Here is a 21,267-nt window from a genome sequence, read left to right as displayed (position 1 = left end):
TGGTAATCTTGCAAATAGAAGAATTTTGGGGGAAAAAATATGATGGAAAACTCTGAGAATGTCAGCAAATTACTCACAGGGCTGTATAGAAATTGCATTAAACTGGAGGGATGTGGTGTTTGTTAACTGAAGGAGCTGAGTTGAACATTTAATGGCTCCAAATGGGTCAGTCCTTTCATTAATGCAGTCAGGTCTTCTGGAACCTCTGCCAATGTTTATTATCATCCATAAGCTTCAATGCTAACAGGTCCAAAGCCTTGTCTGTGCATTGTGCTGAGAAAAATCTTTGATGTGCATGGGATTTGGTTACATGAAAAAAAAAAAAGAAAAGAAGGAACAGCCATGGGGAGGGTTTCATTTTAGCCTGGAAATCTGGCATCAACAGTAATGTTAGCACCCTCTGATCCAGGGAGGCACCACGTAAGAGCTCATTTTGAAGCACTTCCCAAAGCTGGAGCTGGGATCTCCAGAATCAGCTTGAGCCTAATGAATTTGCCAGGACTGTGCTGGACTGGCTGGAGCAGGGAATGCTGCGCTCTGCTGGCAGCTCCTCGGGGACTCTGCCTGCAGCTGGGCTCCCCTGGGCCTTGCAGCAGCAAAAGCCAAAATTGTGCAGACCAGAAAACCTGAGACACTCCTGGGCACCTTTGTGAGGGGTGTGTCCTGAGGTGGGCATATCTGGGGCTCAGCTGAGTTGATGGTGGTCCCCATCCACCAAAAGGAAACAAAAGCTGTGCTCCAGGTTGTAGGCAGGTCATCAAGTACCAATCAGTGGCTAAAAAAGACAATTAGCCACTGAAAGACAATTTGCTTATATCTTCCAGCAAACCCAGCAACTCAACTCAGTGGAGCAGAGAAGGCTGGGGAACAGACAGTGTAGAATGTAGAATGAAAAGTGCTTGTTGGCTGTTGCTAAATGCATTTACATCAAACAATCCAAGATGACTTGCTAGAGTAGGAATTAATTTGGCTTTAATTTTCACATGGAGTCATGAAACAGGTCCCCAGCTTTGTTGTGAACACCCAGGCTGGCTCCCACCTCGTTCTTTCCCAGTGCAATGTTTGACTCAGAACCTTGTGGTTGACCATTGCCTTGTTTTAAAATGTTACATGATCTGTGCTGCTTTGTTTTGAGGCTCTTCAGGCCAAGTGCAGTTCTAAGCCACAGAAAAGGATTAGCAGGATAATCTAGCAAAATATTTAATTGTGAAATCCACTCCTCCTGCTGCCTGCTGTAATGATCTTCATGGTGGTGGGAGCTGAGAAGGCTCTGCCTTCCTGGAAACGCAGGGAATGGAGCTGGAAACCAGTTACCCACTAAAGCTACACCTGCCATGGAGGTGGGTGGGGGAACCTCACTGCAGAGGAGCTCTGAGAGTGCTGGAATTCTGTCCCTTGGTGCCAGCCAGCAGGACACCTCCTCACACTGAGTCCTCCACAGCTGAGAGATCTGCTTATCTGGGGGAGGAGGAGAGGGAATACAATGGCTTCCATTAAAAAAAAAAAAAGAACTTCCCAGGGTGTATGTAAATTATAAAACATTGTTCCATGGCTGATCTTATTGGTGGGGGGAAAAAAAAAGCTGTCAAAATGATAATCACTAAAGAAAAAAAGAAACCTGTGTGAGTGAAAGTTGGCAAGTCTGTTAGCAGAATGACTACTGTACTGGAAAATTACTGAGCACTGTTTATAAAGGCAATCAGACAGGAATGTTAGTCTTGGAGTCCTACTTTCAACATCAGCAGCTGTATTATTCTACTAGATTCCTTGTACTTCTCTCCAAAAAAAAAAAAAAAAAATAGCCTTCTAGTGACTGGGTGTGGCACAACCTGTTCCCAGAAGAAAAGATTCACCTGATTGTTTTGAGCCCAGTGCAGCAGAGAGGTGGTGGAGAGTTTCAGGAGTGTGCGGGGAGAGGACAGTCCCATTGCAGTGTGTGTGTGTTTCATGGAAAACACAATTCCTTTTGTAAAGAGACTTTTCTTCTACATAGTCAAGCATGAGCTTGGTTTGACAGCTGTAAGCAAAGTATATCTGTCAGTTCCACATGACTGATTCTCAGAAATCTTTTCCAATTCTCTTTGCTAAAATTATCCAGTGTGAAAGCCTGGCCCTGCTGAAGGCTGGTCTGACTTTTGCCTAAATCAATAGAGCCACAGTTTCATCCAGGTGCCTCAGAAAACTGAGAGTGACTTTGGCATGGGTTTGCATCACCAGCTGGTGCTAAAGACAACCAGTGCTAACTGGGCATGGAGTTATCCTCACCTGTGCATTGAACCAAAAGGTTTTCAATAAAATCCATTAGGAATACACCCTCCAATTACAGGGCTTTCCATATGTTTCTGTCACAGGACTTTTCCAGACATGTTTTGTAGGCAGTTTCCTCTGCTGCTTTACTCAGCAGCAGTACAGGCTCTAAACTGGTTGTAGGTAAGAGCCAGCTTAAAAAAAATCAGATTTAATAACCAAAAAAATGTGTTATTGCAAACATGTCTTTGATCATATCCAAGCTATTACTGTGAAAGCAGGGAAATAAATGTCACTGTAGCCCTGGGAAAGCAACAAAAGTACCCTGTAGGTAGTGAGGGGATGTGTGAACATGGCATGGATGTGTAGTTAGTGGAAGAGAACACACTGTTCTGCATGGCTCAGGGTGTAAAAACCAGAAGAAATTTAATGGGCTGCAATATTTACCGCAGAAGATGTGATGGCTTTATGTTGTAAGAGGTGCAAATCTCTGAAAAGTGACCTCATGTCTTTTGATTGCACTCCCTCACCCCCATCCTTCAGCCTTGATCCATTTTATCTTCCTAACATTTTTTTCCCAAATCTTTAGCTACAAGCCCTCATTTGCAGACATTCATCTCCCCTGGGTTTATGTGCATTGTGCTGCAGGCAATTTTTTTTCCTAGAAAATGTGGGAGTCTTAGGCAAGTAGGTAGAGTAGATAATTTCAAGGTTAATAACTAATCCAGACCATAGAAAGATCAAATGATGAACTGAATCTCCAGAAGATATTTCTAGTTTGCTCCAGGGGCCTGCCAGATGAGTGTTGCCAAAGCAGATTAGAAGAACTCCCAGTTCCTCAGAAGAGATACTGAGAGGTCAGAGGTTGAGGAAGACTCAGAAGACAAAGATTCAGAGCAGCCCTCTCAGATTGCATGTCCTGCCCATCCCAGCTTTTTGAAGCTTTTGAAAATCACACCCTTCTGGGCATATTTTAGCTAGAAAGACAGCACTGACTGGGGTAAAAATCTCTGTTTAAAGCTCATCACTTTCTTCCTGAATCTAACCACCAGCAGGGATTACTTAGCTCTTGAATCTTCTGTAGAGGTAAGATTACAAAAAAATAATAGCAGGGATGAAGCCATCCCTGTGGTTGTGAGAAAGATGAGTGTGTTTGTCACGTAAATCAGAGTTTGTTGGCAAAATGAGAGGCTCTCCTGGGACCCCAGCTGGAGCACTCCCATGGTCCCACACAAGATAGGTTATAACCTAGGAGAGAAAAGCCAAACTGAAAAGAACTCTGGTGTCAAGCAATGCCTAAGATCAGTTTACAGGCTTAAAGTGTAACTGGAAACCAGATGCTTTATGTGATATACACAGGGCTTAGTGTACAGCAGTTAATTGGCTTAGTTAATAACACAGAGCCAGCCTGGGGTTTGGAGTTAAACACTGGAGTTATTTTTGACATTGTCATAAGAAAAATACGTCCCCTTTTTAAAAGAAAATCACCCTCTAAGTAGGTCTTGTTAAATACACTCAGGTGTGTTCAGAATGTGTAATGATGGTGTAGAGACAGAGATCTACCTGTGGTGCAATTTAATAGTTACCATAATGTGATACTATTTGCACATCACATTTTTCTGCCCTGGGTGTATATATTACTTGAAAATAGTAATTCTGCTAACATCTTGCTGCAAATTCCTTCCAAAGTTTGAAACTGGCAGGAATTTTCATCTTTAATCACTTTATCCATAAATCCCTTGTCTTTCCATATTGGTTGTGAACATTGTTAAAATGTAGTTGCAGTGTTCCTGTGAATATAATATTTTTAGCTGCCTGTGAAGGAGAATTTGGGGGAACTGTGGGGGTTCAGGGCACTGCCAGGACTGTGTGTAGGACTCACCTTTACTTGTTTGCAGGATTGCTTTTACAAGCCATTGACTCAAGCATACATTTCATGAGAGGATGAAGTTTAGTGGTCAAAGTGATTATCCCCTTTTGAAAATAATCTGCTTTACATATTAGTATTATTCAGACATTTAATGTCACTTCTACTGGATGTGAAAGTAAACCCACCATTTAAAAATAGCCTTTAATTTCTAAGTATTGTGCCTGTCTTGCCAGGGCAGAGTGGGATGTGAGGTTTCAGAGATCCTTTACAGCATTGCCCCACCTGGCTGGGTTGGGATCAGGAGTGGATGTAGTGGATGGTGACTGAAGCTGACCCCTCCAAGGAAAAAGCTGCAGATTATTTTCACCACAGACACATCTTTGTATTGGTACCCTGGGTTTCAGCTCATTCCCTGTGCAATCATTCTCATGGTGATGATAACACTTGTTTTTTCTGTGTTAATTTTTTAGTTACACTCTGTCATGTCTGTGCTGGTATTGACTGGAGACCAGCAAACAGGGTAGAACTGAGGTAGAAACCTCTCCACAAGCACAACAAGCAAAAAATTAGAAAGGAATTTTCTTTCCTAAAAGGAAAACCATAATCTTTCTTCATAAGGCATCTTGGAAATAGTTGGCATGCTGAGTGCTGCCCACCCTAAATGCAAGTTCACAGACAACCTCTGCCAAGAATGTATTTTTATCTTTCTCCTTGCTTTCAGCCCCTTTCCCTTTTTCTTTTGCCAGTAGCTGTAGATCACAGTGAGAGCACAGTGCTGAAGTGAATATTAGCTGAGTGGAGCCTGGACAGAACCCTTTCCCAGCCTTGTGACTCACATTCAGCTCATAAAGCAAAGTCATTTTGTCCCCTCCAGGCCTTTGTCAAGAGGTTCCTTCCCCCAGGTGGAGAATTCCTCACATTTGCTCCAACAGGGCAGAGCCCAGCTGATACCAAGGGGGCCTGGCTATTAATTTTCATGAACACTGATTTCTGCACTTCAGGGCTATTTTTGTCAGTCTTTCAGCCCTAGTGTTCAATTTCCCAGCTGACACTTTCCCATTCCATAAGAGAAATACCAAGCCCTGGGCTGTGGAGATGCACCAAAACTGCAGTCTAGAGAAACAGGTTTGGTGTTTTGCCAGCTGTTTTAGCCAACAGAAATTCACAGAAATTAATGCACAGGAACATTTGAGCAGGGCCCTGTTCCACAAAAGACAGGTGGCCAGTCTGCCCAGTCCTGCTCAAATGGCTTCTGCCTTCACTGTCAGCACTGTCAGCACACTCATCAGTGCTGTCACACCACTCATGGCATTTACAAATTCATTCATGACAATTGCAGCAGGTGAAGATGTTTCCACAAATGGTGCTGAACTGATTTTCCCCCTTTCTGGAATGGGAAGATGGGTAACAGTTGTTTAATTCATTTCAAAGAAGTAACACACAACAGCTTCAAAAGAAATGTGATGAAGAAGTTGCTCTACCTAGATTACAGGAGCCTGAATGAAATAGTATTTCTCTATTTTTAAGAAGTCTTGTTTGGGCCACTTACCATAATAGACAGCCCAGGACTGGGTGACAGGTGAAAGATTCATGGTGTAAGGATGTTAATCTGGATGACAGTCCTGAATAACAGGCTGGAAGGTCAGCTGCCTGGTGAGAAAGGCATGAGAGCCTTCTGGTGCTCAGTGTCTGCACAGTTATTGCTCCAGTCCCTCTCTCCATCCAGGAATGCTGTAATTACTGAGCACATGCTCCTCACTGACAGATTGCAGGAAGCTAAAGATCGATGCTGCTTTTCTTTTAGAAAAAAAATGCCCTTCCCTCCATCCCTCCTCCTTCAGATCCTTCTTAGACACTTTATTCAGTGCCTTGTAGCCCTGCTGTGGTGCTTCCAGCACTTGCTGGGGTCAGTGGAGCTGGCAGACAGAGGGGGAGGATGCCTGCTTTCCCTGGCAGGATGGTCTGCAGACAAGTCTGTCTTCATCTGAGGGAAAAAACCAGCCCCACTGCAGAGAGGGGACTTAAAGGGAGTGATGCAGGGTTTGGGGGTTTGCCTGGCATGGAGTCAGGAGGGAATATTCACTTGCATGCTGACACTCCTGCTGTGCACCCTTCAGCTCCCAGAGGGGCCCAGTGAGCTCAGGGTGACACCAGCACAGCACCATCAAAACACCCACAAATCCAGGAAGTGCTGCCCATGTCTCATTGGTTTTAAGTGAAGCACAGTGTTTTATTCCAACAGCTTGCTGACATTTATCCTCTGGCTCCTTCCCAGGTGGGTGACTGGCCACTGGAGTCCCTGCTCTGCCACTTGTGAGAAGGGTGTGCAGCACCGGGAGGTCACCTGTGTTTATCAGCTGCAGAACGGCACCTACGTCAACACCAGGGACCTCTACTGCCTGGGCAGCAAACCAGCCACGGTGCAGAGCTGTGAGGGACGGGACTGCCTGTCCATCTGGGAGGCATCCGAGTGGTCAAAGGTAGGAACTGCACTCCAGAGAGGAGCCAGACTGCTCAGAGCTCTGGGTACACTGCCCTCAATCCATGGTTCTCATGGTCAGCATCCTCACAGCCCTGGAGTGCTGGGCAGGACTCTCATCTGAGATGAGCAGTGAGGAGCTGAGGTTTGGTTTGCAGAGCAGGTGAGTTAGTAAGGCAGAGTTTAGATGTGCTCCAGTGACTCTATCTTTCCATCTGAAAACTCTGACCAGTAAGGAAAAATGTTTCACCAACCTGAGGCCAGAAGTGCAGTAACCCAGAGCTTCTGGCTCCATTTAAATGTGGTGTGAAGAAATACCAGACTTATCAGGCATCTGCATGTTACAGAAAATGTACAGTCTTTGGGCCTTATCCTGCCTTCTTTCCTGTAATTCCAGGAACAAGGAAAAGCTGATTGTATTTTGTATAAAAGGTGCATCTCAGAGTAGTTGCAGAGTTAAGAAATTTTTCCCAGGTGTTATGAATGCGTGGGAGATCTTAGACAGTTACCCTGTGTTCTGTTTAGCAGCAGTGATCTGAGTGTGTGCCTGCAGTTCATGAGCAGGACTCAGCAAGTACAGGGCAACTTTGTCTGTACCCTGTGATTAACAATCCTTACAGGGTGCCCAAGTTCACTTTGATATTGTATTTGCTGGGCTCACCTGTGTGATGAGCTCCTTTCACTCTGGGTGCAGGGTTGCAGCTCTGCCAGCCTCATTCCAGCCTGGCTGTCCAGCAGCAGCCCTTCCTGTGGGAAGGATTCCTCATTATTCACCTCTCTTTGGAACAGGGAGCTCCTGTTTAAAACATTCTCAAAGAGCTTTTGCTAAATATTATTGTTTGAAATGTGCTTAAAAGTCACAGAAGCTCAGGATAGAAGGGATCCTGAGGAACAGTGTCTCCTCACAAACACAATGGGATTTCATTGTGCACCTCCTGGACAGGAAATCTTAGTTTGGCAAGAGAGGTGATGGTTAAGTGAGAGCAGTGTTTCCTTTCAGTGGGGTGCTGGATCCATTCACTGATGCATGAGATTCGTGTTCTTTCTGAGTTCTTTCGTTACAAAAGATGTGCAGAAACACACCAAGGTTTTAGTGAGTTGTCTGATAGGTCTTTTGTGTGTCACAGACATCCCCCTTTCAGATGATGCCCTCTTTATTTCTTATAGCTAAACCAGCTGAACTGTTTATAGCTGAGATTAGGGTGCAGTTCCTACCTGGTTTACATGTGGATTTTTCCTTGAGTTTTTTGTTAACAATCCCAGGTACTTCTGTCTCCCTGTTATGGAATAAAGTCAAGTAACAGATCAGTGGAAATCTTCCATCTCCATGACCATGTAACTCCTTTGCAAATACACAACATTTTTAGATGATTTTTTCAATAGCTGGTTTACGTATACTTTTATACATTTATTTACTTTTGTTGAGTCTGTAACTGTGCACTTGCAATTTTAAATTTGTTATTCTGGCCCATTTCTGCTGTTATGAGGCACAGTTGACTCCAGGACACGTTTGATGCTCTGCCAGTGTGCCCTTCTCACACCTTAGACTTTCTTCAGTGGTAATCACTTTATTCCTTAGCATGTTAATCTGATGTTGAGGAATAAATATTACTGCAATTGTATAGTTTTATAAATCAATTTTCTGATCTATTTTTTTTAACTTCTTGCTTATACAACACACTGATGTCTGATCCCTGGTCAAAAATGTGTGTTTTCACAGCAAATTCCAATGCAATCTTCATTGTGGAAAAAATTAAGTTCCCCTTGTATTGCCAAACACTTGAGATTGTTTTGGACAAAATACTGCTCAACCCATTTTTAATGATAAAAATAGAGACTGTCAGGAGAAGGTGAATGTTTCTACTGCTAGAGAACTAGAGTGGAAAAAATATGGATTTCCTTCAGATAAAGGAGTTGTGTCTTAACTGCAAAGTTGTGTTGCTCCTTTGCAAAGCCTCATGGGCTCTGACAAAGTATTTTGTTAAAAAAATAAGACTTAATGATCTGGAGTGGACACACAGAAACTGTGTATATTAATTTGTGGACTCCCTGTAAAATCTATGTATTAGGAAACTCTTCATGAAAACAGATGACTTGAGGAAAGGAAAAAAAAACCTCTTAAAGAGGGTGATTTATATGTGACCACCAAAGATCTGTTGGAAACCTCCTTGCTCATGCTGTTTTGTCTAGGAAAGTATATGCAGTATTAATCTGTGAATGACTTAAAAGCTGTGGGAAGAACAAACAGTTGGTGTTTTTCCCAGACTTGCTTGTAAAACCCACCTAGAGATTTCTCCTACTGTGAAAAATACTCCCACTTCAGCTTGATTTACTTCGAGTCATTTGGACCCTTCCAAAGATTTTTATATATTGAGCTTTGTAGGTTGAGATGAACCAGTGCAACCCTGAGGAGTCCACCCTGGAGAAAATGATAAATAATTTGGGAAAGTCTACCCAACCTGGGGCAAATTCATGGCTTTAAGGTACCATTTAGAGAGCTCCAGCCTGGGATCTCTGGCAAGCCTTGTGCTCTGAGCAGTCCAGGAAAACATTTTGTGGAATTCTGCAAAGCTGGGAAGAATTCATCCCCCTGTCTTAGCAGAACTATAGATTGTGCTCCTTACAAAGATGTTACATCCATAAGGGGGTCACGCCGTGAGCAGCACACAGTAAATTAAGTGGAAGGTTTCCCAGATTTTCAAGAAGTCACTTTGTAGTGCTGTGAAGTATTTAAAGGCATGTCTGTTTGCTTGCCAGCTCATAAACGCTTGTCACTCATGTCCTTAACAAGGCCAGCAGGTCAGAGCTGCCTGGATTGTGTTTTTAAGATGGTTAGACAGGCATGCTGAGATTTGTCCATTTGATGTAATTTATATCAAGCTGATGCTTGTTTCCAGCATAGACCCCCTGGATGGAGAAGCTTCTTGGAACATGTTCAAAAGACCTCACAGAATATCTCATATCTTCACTATTTATTCAGTGTCAAATCAACTGTCTTTTCCCTGCTGGCCCCCTGAAGGGCAGAACTTGACATGCCAGAGGAGGTTAGTTTTTATCTCAGCTGGTACATAGATCATTTCTCCACCCACCTGTCCCCAGTGGCTCTGCAAGACAATTTCTCACTCTTAACCACTGCAGTGGCATGAGAATGAGGAGCAGGCAGGCTGGCTGTGCTCAGGGGTGGTGACAAGGACTCAGGTGGCTGTGACAGCAGGTGCTCTATTATCAAACTGCTTATTGAAAACAGAAATTTGGGTTCCGTTCATGCCAGTGTCCTTTTCCCACCTCATACAGCCGAGAAAATCAAGACAAATTCTTCATTAAACAAGAATTTCCAGCCATTGGCAAAGATAACAAGTGAGTGACCAGATATCCCTGCTCTTTAGATGCTAATTCCACAGAGCCCAGGCACAAAAACATTTGTGGATCATTTGTGCTCACTCAGTGAATGTTTGTTAGAGTTTTTCAGAAGTAAGATAGTGATGGCAAATCAAAATGTGAACGTGATGTGTGTGTTCCACATGAGAACGTGTGAGAATTGTGACTTTGCCATGATATGCACAAACTGTACTGCAGAAATGTGTTTATAACAGTGGTCTCATGCTACTGTGATTTAAAATTACATTTAACACCACCATTTATCATTTTTGTGGCAGTTCTGGGTATGAACCTCAGTGTGTGTCCTTCAGTATGAATGAGGAGCTCTTCAACACAAAATTTAGTGGCACCAATTCTAGCAAAAAGCCTGCTGAGATTTTTCAAAGAAGGCTGGTTTTCAGAATTGCCATTTTTCAAAAGTAAAAGATTTCATAAGCAGTCATCATGCTTTTCAAATTACTCATGTATGAGTGGCTTAGATTATTGTAATAAAATCTTATGGATTATCATTTTCCTCAGCGTTCCTAACCCCAGCTTTCCCTCTGAGCTGTGTTACCAACATAAAAGCCATCATTTCTAAGCACCATGTAACAAAAACCAAACCCTTGGTTTTTTGCAGTGCTCAGCAGACTGTGGCAGGGGAATTCAGAAGAGAACAGTGACGTGCACAAACTCCCAAGGCAAATGTGATGCAGCCACCAGGCCAAGAGATGAGGAAGAGTGTGAGGATCACACAGGCTGTTATGAGTGGAAAACAGGAGACTGGTCCAAGGTAACAGCAAACACTTCTTGGTGTTTTCTTTCTGAGGACAAAGATGTTCAGGTTGCTGAGCTCCCATGTGCTGTCTGCATTAATTTGCAGTTTAAATATTTAGGAAGCAAAGGTATAACTGGTTTTCAGGGTACCTGAGACCTACACACATAGGCCAGTCCTAGACTCCAACCTCCTGAAATGAAAGAAAGGCTTGAGTTTAAAGGCAGAGCCAAAACCATCAGTCCCTTCCTCAGGGCTGGAGCTTACCTTCACTTAGGTCTGTCTGAACTTTGTTTCTCCAGTGATATCAGTGGAATTAATTCCTGAATGCAGACTCTGCTCTGTATTTGCATTCTGACCTTAAAGTAATACAAGGTTTTGCTTGGGAAGGAGGCCTGGCAGTGTGAGAAACTCAACCCTTGCCAGTGTTGTTCAGAAAGCATCCTTTACATTACTGACTTAGTGTTTGCATAAAGGACTAAAATTTCCCAGCAATATTATATTCCAGTTTGGTTTTATCTTATCTTTCTAACTGTGCTGTTCTTTAAACAGAAAACCTACTTTCTGTTCTGGAATGTACGGCATGTGCAGAAACCTCTGGGATACAGTAGTTGCACTTTGCTTTCCAAAAACCCAAACTCCAGCAAGCAAAATCCAGTGAAGCAGAGGCCCAGGATGGGCAAATTGGCTTATCTGTGATTGCATTTTTATTTAGGAATTACAATTATGAATATACTCTGTCATAGATACATGAATTTAATGGTGTCAGTGCTGGAGAATGCAGGAAGAACCTGCCACATACAGAGTGTCTGTATTTGTGCTGAGCCAGGAATTTATGTCACAAGATGTTTACAGTATTGAACATTATTTTATTCATAACCTGGCACTCAGAGTCCATGCAAGATGGCCAAAACAAACAGTCCCCATGTGTTAACAGGTGAAATAACATTATTTATTTATTTATTTGTGGAACACTAAAACATTTTGGCATGCAAAAAAACCCGGATTCTCTTGATAGGGAGGAATATGAAATAATTGTGTGTTCACTGATGACATGGATTGAAAGTTTGGTGTTGTGTGAACAGTTCCAATCTGATAAAGACATTGGCTCACTGCTGGGAGGGCTGCAATCATGGGTCACAGTAAACAGTGTTGTTTGATGGGTTTCATGTCTGCATGTGAGCAGGGCAGGATCAGTGCAAAATCACTTGTTATTTGTGATTCTCAACTCAGGATCAGGATCACTCCTGTGCAGGAGGGCACAAAAGCTTGTGTGCTGCATATGTGACCTGCTTCTGTCTGCAGGGAGCTTGTGCCAGTGTTCTGCTTCCCAGGAATTTCACCCTGTGTGAGTCCAGCAGGATGTTCTTGGACTTAGATTTGGGTTGTAATGAGCATTTAAAATTCTAGACATATTGGTTAATTCTGACTGGACACTTAGGTCACACAATTAGATTCTTATTCTCTGAGTAGATGGGTAGAGATTGCTAGAAAAGGGTAGGTACAATTCTTAGAAGAAAATGTATTGTTCCAAAAACCCAGATAGCTGAAATATTTGGTGTGGAATTCAATTCTTCACAAATCCTGAGTGAGGGATTTTCATCATGAGGATCCAGAAGATTTAATAGAGGGCCTGAACTTAGGAGGGGAGCCTTTACAGCTATCAGCAACTCTGGCTTAAAACAGTTCTTCCTTTAAGGACAAACACAAAGTCTGTAGTCATTAGCTTCTAGTGAGCTCTTTAAAATCCATCCTTCCAAGGCAAAATTCCACTGTTAAACATTTGTTCCCAGCCCTGTAAAAGTCACTGTGAGAGAGCTTTGCTGAGTAAGATGGAAACTTTTTCTGTTAATACAAATTGATCTCAGAACAAGCAACAACTTTGTGCAATTAATGTGTTGTGCGTTTGTTCCTTATTGTTGAGAAGCATCAGGGAAGCACGATTTAACTAACAGTGCTAATTATCACAGATTAAAATAATGGGCTTTGATGCTTCATGTGCAAACAGCTTGCCTGGTGACTTGGCCTCTGATCCTTAATTTCCCAAACCAAGATCCTCTTTGAAGATGCCAGGAAGTCATGTAAGAGAGAGGGAAAACCTCATCTAAAAAGTCAAACCCAGATACAACTTGTAAATAGAGCAGGCTGGTTGGGTGGCATGACAGAGTGTTATTTCTGTGTTAGTAGTGGCAGTATTTGTAAAATACACAGAAAGTGCATGAGGAGGTGAATCAGCTCCCTAAGGAGCTCCCAGCAGCAGCAAAACCTGCATACCTACCCCAGGCAAATTGTGATTTTATGTCCTCAGCTCCCATGTGGAAGAGCTGGAGACGAGGCCAATGCTGATCTGAGACCCAGCAGCCAAACCCCATCCACTCAGCAGCAGCTCTGTAGCCATTATCCATACCTGAAAAAAGAGGGATTTTATCCCATTTTCTGTCAGGTTTATTTGCAGCTGGTCCTTGCTGTGTCCTGTAGCTGTGGAAAGCATTTGGAGCTAATTGTCATGTTTGTATATTCTTAATATATTTGCAGCATGTTTGAAGTGTTGCACAAGGGACTGATATATCCAGTTCACTTTGCAAACACATAAGGGCAGGTCTGTAAAGTTATTTTAAATGGCTCTGAGTTTGCCTTTGTGGGCCCAGTGTTTGAGATTAACAGACTGAACAGGAAATCTAAAGACAGAGTTGTTCTGTTACTAAACCTCTGTTACCACTGCTACTAAACTTGGAGCTTCTCTCCACTGCTGCCATTTCTCTTTTAAACCCATTATCTTAAAGAGATGTAAGTATTTTTTTAGCATTTTACTCAACATTGGTGATACAAGTTTCATAACTAAACTGTTCTTGGCCCCAGAGTCTTCAAACCTAATAGAAACATGAATTACACAATGCAAGACCCACTGAAGGTGTTAACCTGAAATAATTATTGTATTTTTGCCTGGATTCTTCAGAATTGTAATTCATTATATCATCCTTTTTTGTACATGATGCAATATATAAAAGGGAGTCCAAGTCATCTCCCATTCAGTTGTTTCTTCCAAGAGGAAATTCCACATCCAGTTTGCATTCAGCTAAAGAAACAAACATCTCATACACTCGTTCTGCTTTGAAATAGTTCCTCCTTGTTTGAAATCTGAGCTGTTAAATGTTCTAGCACTGGAAGCATTTTTACATTTTTGTTGTAGTTGTGCTGCTCAGAGGAACAAACACAGGTTGCTCAGTTTCCCAACACTTGCCTCAGACTCCCAGACTGCTGAAAATGTGCCTCTTGATGCTTTAGCAAGACAGTAGTTCATTCTTTCACGGTGAATTATGTTTTTGCTGACAAACTTTACGTCGAGGATTACATTCCTGCAAGAACAGAGCGTGTCTTTATGTGTGTGGCTCTCTGGGCAGTTGAGCAGGACACACAGCCCAGCTCCACACCATTCCCTGCCCCAGGCTGTGCTGGAAGGAGCAGCTGCAGGACCTGCACTTGGCATTGGAGCCAATGGAAATGTCCCAGATGATGGAGGGAGCTGGGGGTGTTGGTGATTGGTGGTGGTGACACAGATCCTGTGCTTGAAGGTGACAGCAGCACCAGGGGCTGCCCCCTGTCCTCAGCTCTCTCCCCTGCTGCTCCAGCAGTGATGTAGCAGGAAAAGATGGCCCAGGGAGACCTTATTGTCTCCACAACCACCTCAAAGCAGGTTGTGTTGAGGTGAGGGTCAGGCTCTTCTCCCAGACAACCAGAGACAGCACAAGGGAGGTTCAGGTTGGATGTCAGGAAAATCATCACTGGAGGAGTGGTTAAGCATTGGAGCAGGCTCTCCAGGGAGGTGGTGGAGTCACTGTCCCTGGAAGTGCTCAAAAAAACAAGCAGATGTGGCACTCAGTGCTAGAGTTTACTGGGCAAGGTGGTGTTTGGTCAAAGGCTGGGCTTGACCTTGGAGGTCTTTCCCAACTTTAGTAATTCTTTAATTCTGTAGGACCAAAGCTATATTTTTTAAGTTCCTTTCCTCCAGTTGTCCTTTGGACTCTTCCAAGTTATAGTTGAGGAGGCAAGGTTATATAGCAGGAGCAATTCTCCACAAGATTTTTATGGATTTTTCTTTATTTCCAGTTTTACTTAAATGTTTCTTTCACATGCCTTAAATTCTGTCCTGACTAAAGTTCTGTTTTGGAGCCAATAGCACAGAATGGTTCAGGGCTCCCAGTTTCATTTTTGACTATTTTCCATTTCACTGGTGGTGTATCAAGGAAGGTGGAATTACAAGCCAGACACAAAGCTCCATCATTAGCTCTGACTTTCACAAGGGGCATTTTCAGCTCTGTGGGTGGAAGTTTAAATATGCAACTTCTGTCCCTCAGGCAACAATTTAGGTTATTAACCTATTATATTACCTAGCCCAATGAAAAGAATTTTAGAAGAAGAAAGACACATAGAGGCCTTGTAGCATGTTGGCTTTGCCATATTTTTTTCTTTGCAGTTACAGTAGGTGCTCTGTAAATACTAAGGCTTGTATTAATCTCAGATAACCCAGTGTAAATCCAGGGTAAGTGTCTTTCATTCTTCCCTCCAACCCACTGGCCAGGGGCCAAGGATCTCACTCAGCACACTGGGTCACATATCAGTCTCTCTTACATGAGGGTAAACCCAGATTAATTCAGGCACTTGAGTTAATGCAGGTTTATGCCAATGCCATGCAGAGCAGGATCTGACCTGGTGGGCTCTGCAGAATCTTTGGGTCTTGGGTAGGAGCCATCACAGATTTGTGCTCTCAGGAGAAAGCAAATCTATGACACATCAAGCTGAGCTTCAACTAGCAGAGAAAGTAGAGGAAAAATCTATTTCTACCACTTCACATCTTGTATAACCACCTGGCACAACTTTCACTGGATTCAGAGAGATTGTACACTCCAGAAACTGGAAAGCACCAGTAAGGATAAGCTTGGCAAAGTGTCATTTTAAACAATATTCTTGTTGCCAAAGAGTGTCAATAGTGATAAAGCACATCTGAAAAATCCCCCATAGCCACCTGCCCTCCCTGGGCATCCAGAGTTGCCAATTCCTTTCCAGAACTTGCTGAGCCTGTGAAATGCAGGAGATGGATTCTCCTCCCAGGAGGACATTAACAGTAGGGAGAGGAAAAAAGAATCTAATTTCCCATAAGAAAAATACTGGCTTTGTGCCAGACATTGAGGTGCTTCACGCTGAAGATCAGCAGTCATTCATCACAGTGGGTGGTAACAAGGATTTGTAATTGCAAATTAATTGTTTTGGCAGGATTACAGGAGGTCTTATTCTCTGGGAGATAAACCCCCAGCCTTGCAGTACACCAAAAAACATGTTGGGTTTTGGGGCTTTTTTTTTTTTAAATACTCTACAATCTCCCAGTGCCAGGAAGGCATATTTTCCAAGCTCCAAATGATTGGGAACATCAACAAAATCCTCTATGTGCCTCACTTTTAATGATTAATTCATATTACATAATAAGAAGAGTAAATCAACGACAGCTGTGGTTTCAGAGGTGTATTCAAAGCTGTTATAAATATAGAAGCAAAACTGCCCTTTGTTCTGACATTCATTATGAATTCATGGCTTGACCCAACATCTGTTTATGATAAGGTATGGACAACTTGGTTATTCTTCATAAAGGTTAGAACTAAGTTCATCTTCTTCTGCTTTGGAGAAAATAACTTCTCTTGTTGGATTGAGAGAAAACTCTGCAGTTTGAGCTCTGTGGTAGCTTAAAACTGCAGTGGCACATCAGAGCTGACAAAGCCTTCCCTGCCACTGAACAGCTTTGTGATTTCTGGCTGCCCATGAGCCTTCAGCAGCTCTGGAAGGTTCTCACCAGTCCCTGGTGCATCTCAGTTGTTCTCCAGAAGGTGATGGAGCTGGGTGGGAAAGGAGAGGATCCAACAAGCTTTGGTAGTTGAATTCCCTGCTTCTGTGGTCCTAGACATGGCCAGGAGCCAGAGCATCTGTCCTAAAGCTAAGTGCTGCCCCATGGACTGCTCTGACTTGTGGTTCCCTGCGGTTTGTGACTCTGGCACACGATCACTGATGTGCAAACCAGAGCCTTCCTTGCCAACAGCTGAATCTCAAAACACCCCTCCCTACAGGAGATGAGATCAAATGGCCCAAAATTGGTTTTACCAGCCAGGGACACTCTTGAATTTGAAGGGGCTGGTTCAGTGAGATGAACCCCACCCTTTTGTCTGTCCCCACATCTGTGGAATGTCTTTAGCTGTGGGCAGAGGTGGAAATGTTGCATAATGGCACTAAAACAAGGTCAAACCTGTGCCTAGGCTGGGGCTGAGAGCCAGCCCCAGTGGATGCAGCTCCAGTTGGGAGCTGGGCATGGAGAGGGAAGAGATGCTGAGTGTAGTGCTGCCCATGTCCTTCCCCTGGGCACTGCAGGCTCCAGAAACCAAGTCCTGTTTGTGCCTTCCCAACTGCTCCTTGTTTGCACAACAGATGGCACAGCTCATCTCCACTGGGCTTTCTGGGAACATCCACTGTACAAATTATTGTGAAGGTTCTGTAGTAATGGAGAATGTGCTGCAAAAAGATCAGATTAATCAGTGCTTTGTTTGAAGTGGAGCAGGCTCTGCCACAGTGTTATTGTCTCATATTCCAATACAGCCTCCAGTGATACTATTAACTGGAAGAGTGACTTCTCTTTTTTTTTTTATATTTTTATTTAAAAGCCTGGTCCATTAAGTGCATTTTTTTTTGATGGAGAGTTAAAGTCTTCCACCAAGACCAGTGGATTGGAAATGAAATTGCATTGTGATTTTTTTTACTCTTGTTTTTTAAAGTGAAAAAGAAAAAAGTGAAAGACAAGCCTGTTCAAGTATTTGCATTCATTTTCTCTGAATTGCTCTGAGATGTTACAGTGTCCAGGATCATGTTTTTGAAAATATGGGGAGTAGTAATTCACCATTTAAACCCTGTAGTACCTGTCTGAAGAGGATTTTCCCCTTGAATACTTACAGCACACAATATGTACTGCTAGCAGGGACTGCTGTAATTCTGCAGTCTTTGCAATAACATTTTGAGATTTATAATGACTACCAAGGCATTAAGGTGACAACCTCCCAGAACACCTTTAAGGAGCAATGAGTATCAATCTGACTGTGCAGAGAGATGGAACAGTGTTAGCCAGCATCACACATGTCAAAGCTGGGTAGCTCCATGTCCAGAAAATGCTCAGGCAGGACTGAATGAGAGATGAGCAGCCTCTTGCTGAAATTAAAAAATCCCAAAGAGTCCTTAGTTTTTAATTACTTTCTTTAATAAATTGCATTGGGGGAGCATTGATCATTGATGAATAATAGTAACTAATAATGCATTCAGTGGGGCTTCAGTTCCCAGGATATTCTCTCAGGATAGCACCTGGGGCTGGAGTCAGGGTGGGAATAGAGCTCATGAGAGCCCTGAGAGCCTGGCTCAGCACAAGCAGCTCACAGTGCTGTAGGAGCAGGGGGGATTCTCCAGCATCCAGCCTGAGTTCTGTGATCCCATAGCTGTCCATTACTGCTGAGGCTATTTGAAATTACTTTGATTGTGCCTTTTGCATTTGGTGTTTTTCACCATCAGGTCCTGGTAGAATAAGCTCTGGAGTATTTCCACTTCCTACCACAGATCCAAACACTGCACAAGTGCAGTAGGTGACCTGCTAGAAAATGGTCCCCTATGGGCAGCTCTGTATCACCTCACAGCTCTGCTTGAGCCTGGTCTTCAAATCCAGTTTGAAACCTCATGAGAAGTAAATTCTGCCTGATTGGAATATTGGATTAAATGGCATTTTCTCATCAGCATCCACCTGGATGTACTTTAGGGGCACTGTCACTACCCAGAATATTCATGTGTTCAGCCTTTAATCTCTGAACTCTCTGTACACAATGGAACTTTTCAGAATATCAAAGCCAAGCTTAATGATGCAGTGAGACATGCTGGATGTGCTGGTCAGGTCTTGTTCCTTGGGGTCGTGCAGTTTGAAAGTACAGCTGTAGGCAGTTTGCAAAAATTGCTTCTCTTTTCCTGCTAAGATACTGTCACATCAGCCACGAGCATTTGCTGCCATAATTTATTGTTTCTTCCCATACTCAGTCAGAAGGGTATGCATTTTTTTTTTCTTCTTGGTTAAATTAAACAAATCAGTCATTTCACAAAAGTTTCCAAATGAAAGATTGTTGTAAGCAAGACCAGATATGTTCTTTTACAGATCTGGGGTTCAAAAAGAAGAAGGAAAAAAAAAAAGAAAAGAAAAGAACGAGGAAGCTTGAAAAACAGCTTACAGTTTGCTTTGGGCTAATTAGATCTTATCAGTGAAAAGACAGATATTTCTTTCTTTAGCATGATGCTGTGGTGAAAGTTGACCTGGTGTTTATGAAAGCACATTGCACGCTGCTTTTCAGCTAGAACTGTGGGGTTTAAATGAGTGATCCTCATAAAAAGCCTGATGTGAAGGTGTGTGGAGCACTGGCTTTCAGAGCACACATGTGTGTGCTATTAAGGTCCCGGGAAGGGAGCAATTACAGGACCTTTGTCATTCATCTCAGATGCTGTGTTAGAATGTTTTTAATAGGAACTTGTCTTGCTTTCTTTCTGACTTTCATAGAGGCAAGAAATAAGACCCCCGAGGGGAAAAACACTCTGCCCTAACGCCTTGAATGCTTGAACTCTGAAGTCAGTAAAGCATGACTCTATCTCTCAATATTGGAGCTTTAGCCATGGTGTTATCCTTGGCTTCAGCACCTACCAGCAAACTGGGGACAAACCAGTGTCTTTAAGCATCAGATGGCTACAGACTGATGGATAAAGAGAAAACCCCATCTTGCCTGCAGCTTAGTTGTGACAGTCGTGTAGAACTGGATCTCCCTCTGACAGATCAGCCCTGTCCATGCTGGAGTGTGCTCAGGATTGGCTGGAGGGATGCTGTGACCTCCTGCTCCTGCTGGGAAGTCTCTTACCAAAAAAAAAAAAAAAAAGAAAATTACATCTATGCCTTAGAGGTTAGAAAAGTACCATTTCTGAAGGTGTCCTGGGGTCTGAAATGCATCCCAGCCTTGCAGGAGCCCTCAGCAATGATCCATTATCCCATTATCCCATTCAGTCCTGAACCTGTCTCAGTGCTGGTACATCTGTACCTTTTTCTGCCCCATTATGTCTCAACAGGGGATTCTTTGGACTCTGCTGTGCTGACCAACAACAGCCCTACCCTGGCTTAAATAATTCTTATTCCTCTCTTTTTCTCTGGCTATCTTTTGTAGACCAGGAGTTGATGAGGGCCCTGACAGATCTCAGCACTTTCTATAAATTTGTTCTATTTTAATACCTAATATTCTCCTGAGGCATTTGCTTTCAAAGCAATTAGACATCTGTCAGCACCTTTGCTAGATTTCAACTTTCATATCAGTATCCTAAGGTGGAAATAGCATTCCAGTTGAAAAATCATAGCTTGCTCCTAAGGTTAGAGTTTTTCAGTGAGTAAATCTTCTTTAAGCTGTTGAATGCAGCTGCTGCCTTGACAATTTGTGAGTTTATTTCCTTCTGGATATCCCCACTGGCTTGCATGTTACTGCCAAAGAATGTGAATGGAGGCATTTTTGTCTTGCTTTTGCCTTCCTAAGCAGTGTTTGAACTGGGGCTCTCATTAGCTTCGCTTTTTGTAGCTGTTTATTAACCACCTGTATTTTACAGTGCTGAACAACCCTTTGATCTTTGCATGGGGGTGGATTTCCAGTTTCCAGTGCTGGTATTGTCAGTTTAGGGCATTATGGTTAAACCCTGTGCATTTTGCACATACATTTTTGTGACAGTGACACCACTGGCAGTGCCTGGTGGAAGGGAAAATCCACTTCTTTCTTTGGCACCAGCATCTCTGCTCACCCCTTGTCCCAGCCCCAGCTTCCCAGAGGAAGCAGATTGCTGGTGGGTCTTCTCTGGTGAATCCAGCCCTGGAAATTGTTCTGTGGGTATGATTCCTTGCTCCACAAACATTTGGGAACAGAGAGTCCATAGCAGTGCATTCAGCTATCCAGAGAAGGGGAGAAGGTATTTATGAGAATTTGCTGTGCAGTTGCACTTGGATTTTTATGCCTCTTTTAATGATGTCCTCTTCTCATAGTGCAGCATGAGTAACAATTCCCCCTTTGTATGTATTTTGTATCTATTCCTATTTCCTATTGAAATTCCTAGGAAAGAAACTATCCAAGTACTGAGTTGAAAATTTCGTCTTAAAATAAGCCAGATGTCCAACCTTCCTCTAGCTGCCAAGCCCTAAAGAGTTCAAGAAAGATGTTAAAATCTGTCTTGCTGGCTGTGAAAAACTAATTGCATAGCATAGGTGATGATCCCAGTCTCCCAGGAGAAGGAATAAAACTGCTTCAGGCAAAAGCTCTGCTGTTATTTGTCTGAGGATTGAAGTTGGCAGTGTCTGTGGAAAAAACTTTCATTGCTTGCCCTCCTTGCTGGTTACCAAATGCAGAGGCAGGAGCACAGACAAAGGTAGGTGAGTGTTTGTGTGTTGGTATCTGAAAA

At 43.0% G+C, this 21,267-nt stretch overlaps 1 protein-coding gene across 1 annotated transcript in view; it reads left to right on the top strand.

Annotated features, from left to right (window-relative positions):
* ADAMTS17 (ADAM metallopeptidase with thrombospondin type 1 motif 17) overlaps nt 1–21,267 on the top strand; it is a 159,203-nt gene that overhangs the window by 128,542 nt on the left and 9,394 nt on the right. Inside the window, exons 20-21 of the mRNA XM_033071032.1 lie at nt 6,393–6,597; nt 10,594–10,746. Coding sequence (XP_032926923.1) covers nt 6,393–6,597; nt 10,594–10,746 — 358 coding nt within the window. The remainder of the gene's footprint in view (nt 1–6,392; nt 6,598–10,593; nt 10,747–21,267) is intronic.

This window comes from Catharus ustulatus, chromosome 12 (genome assembly GCF_009819885.2).
Source record: "Catharus ustulatus isolate bCatUst1 chromosome 12, bCatUst1.pri.v2, whole genome shotgun sequence".
Lineage (NCBI taxonomy): Eukaryota > Metazoa > Chordata > Aves > Passeriformes > Turdidae > Catharus > Catharus ustulatus.
The sequence above is the reverse complement of the archived record's forward strand: the minus strand, read 5'-3'. Positions and strand labels throughout refer to the sequence as shown.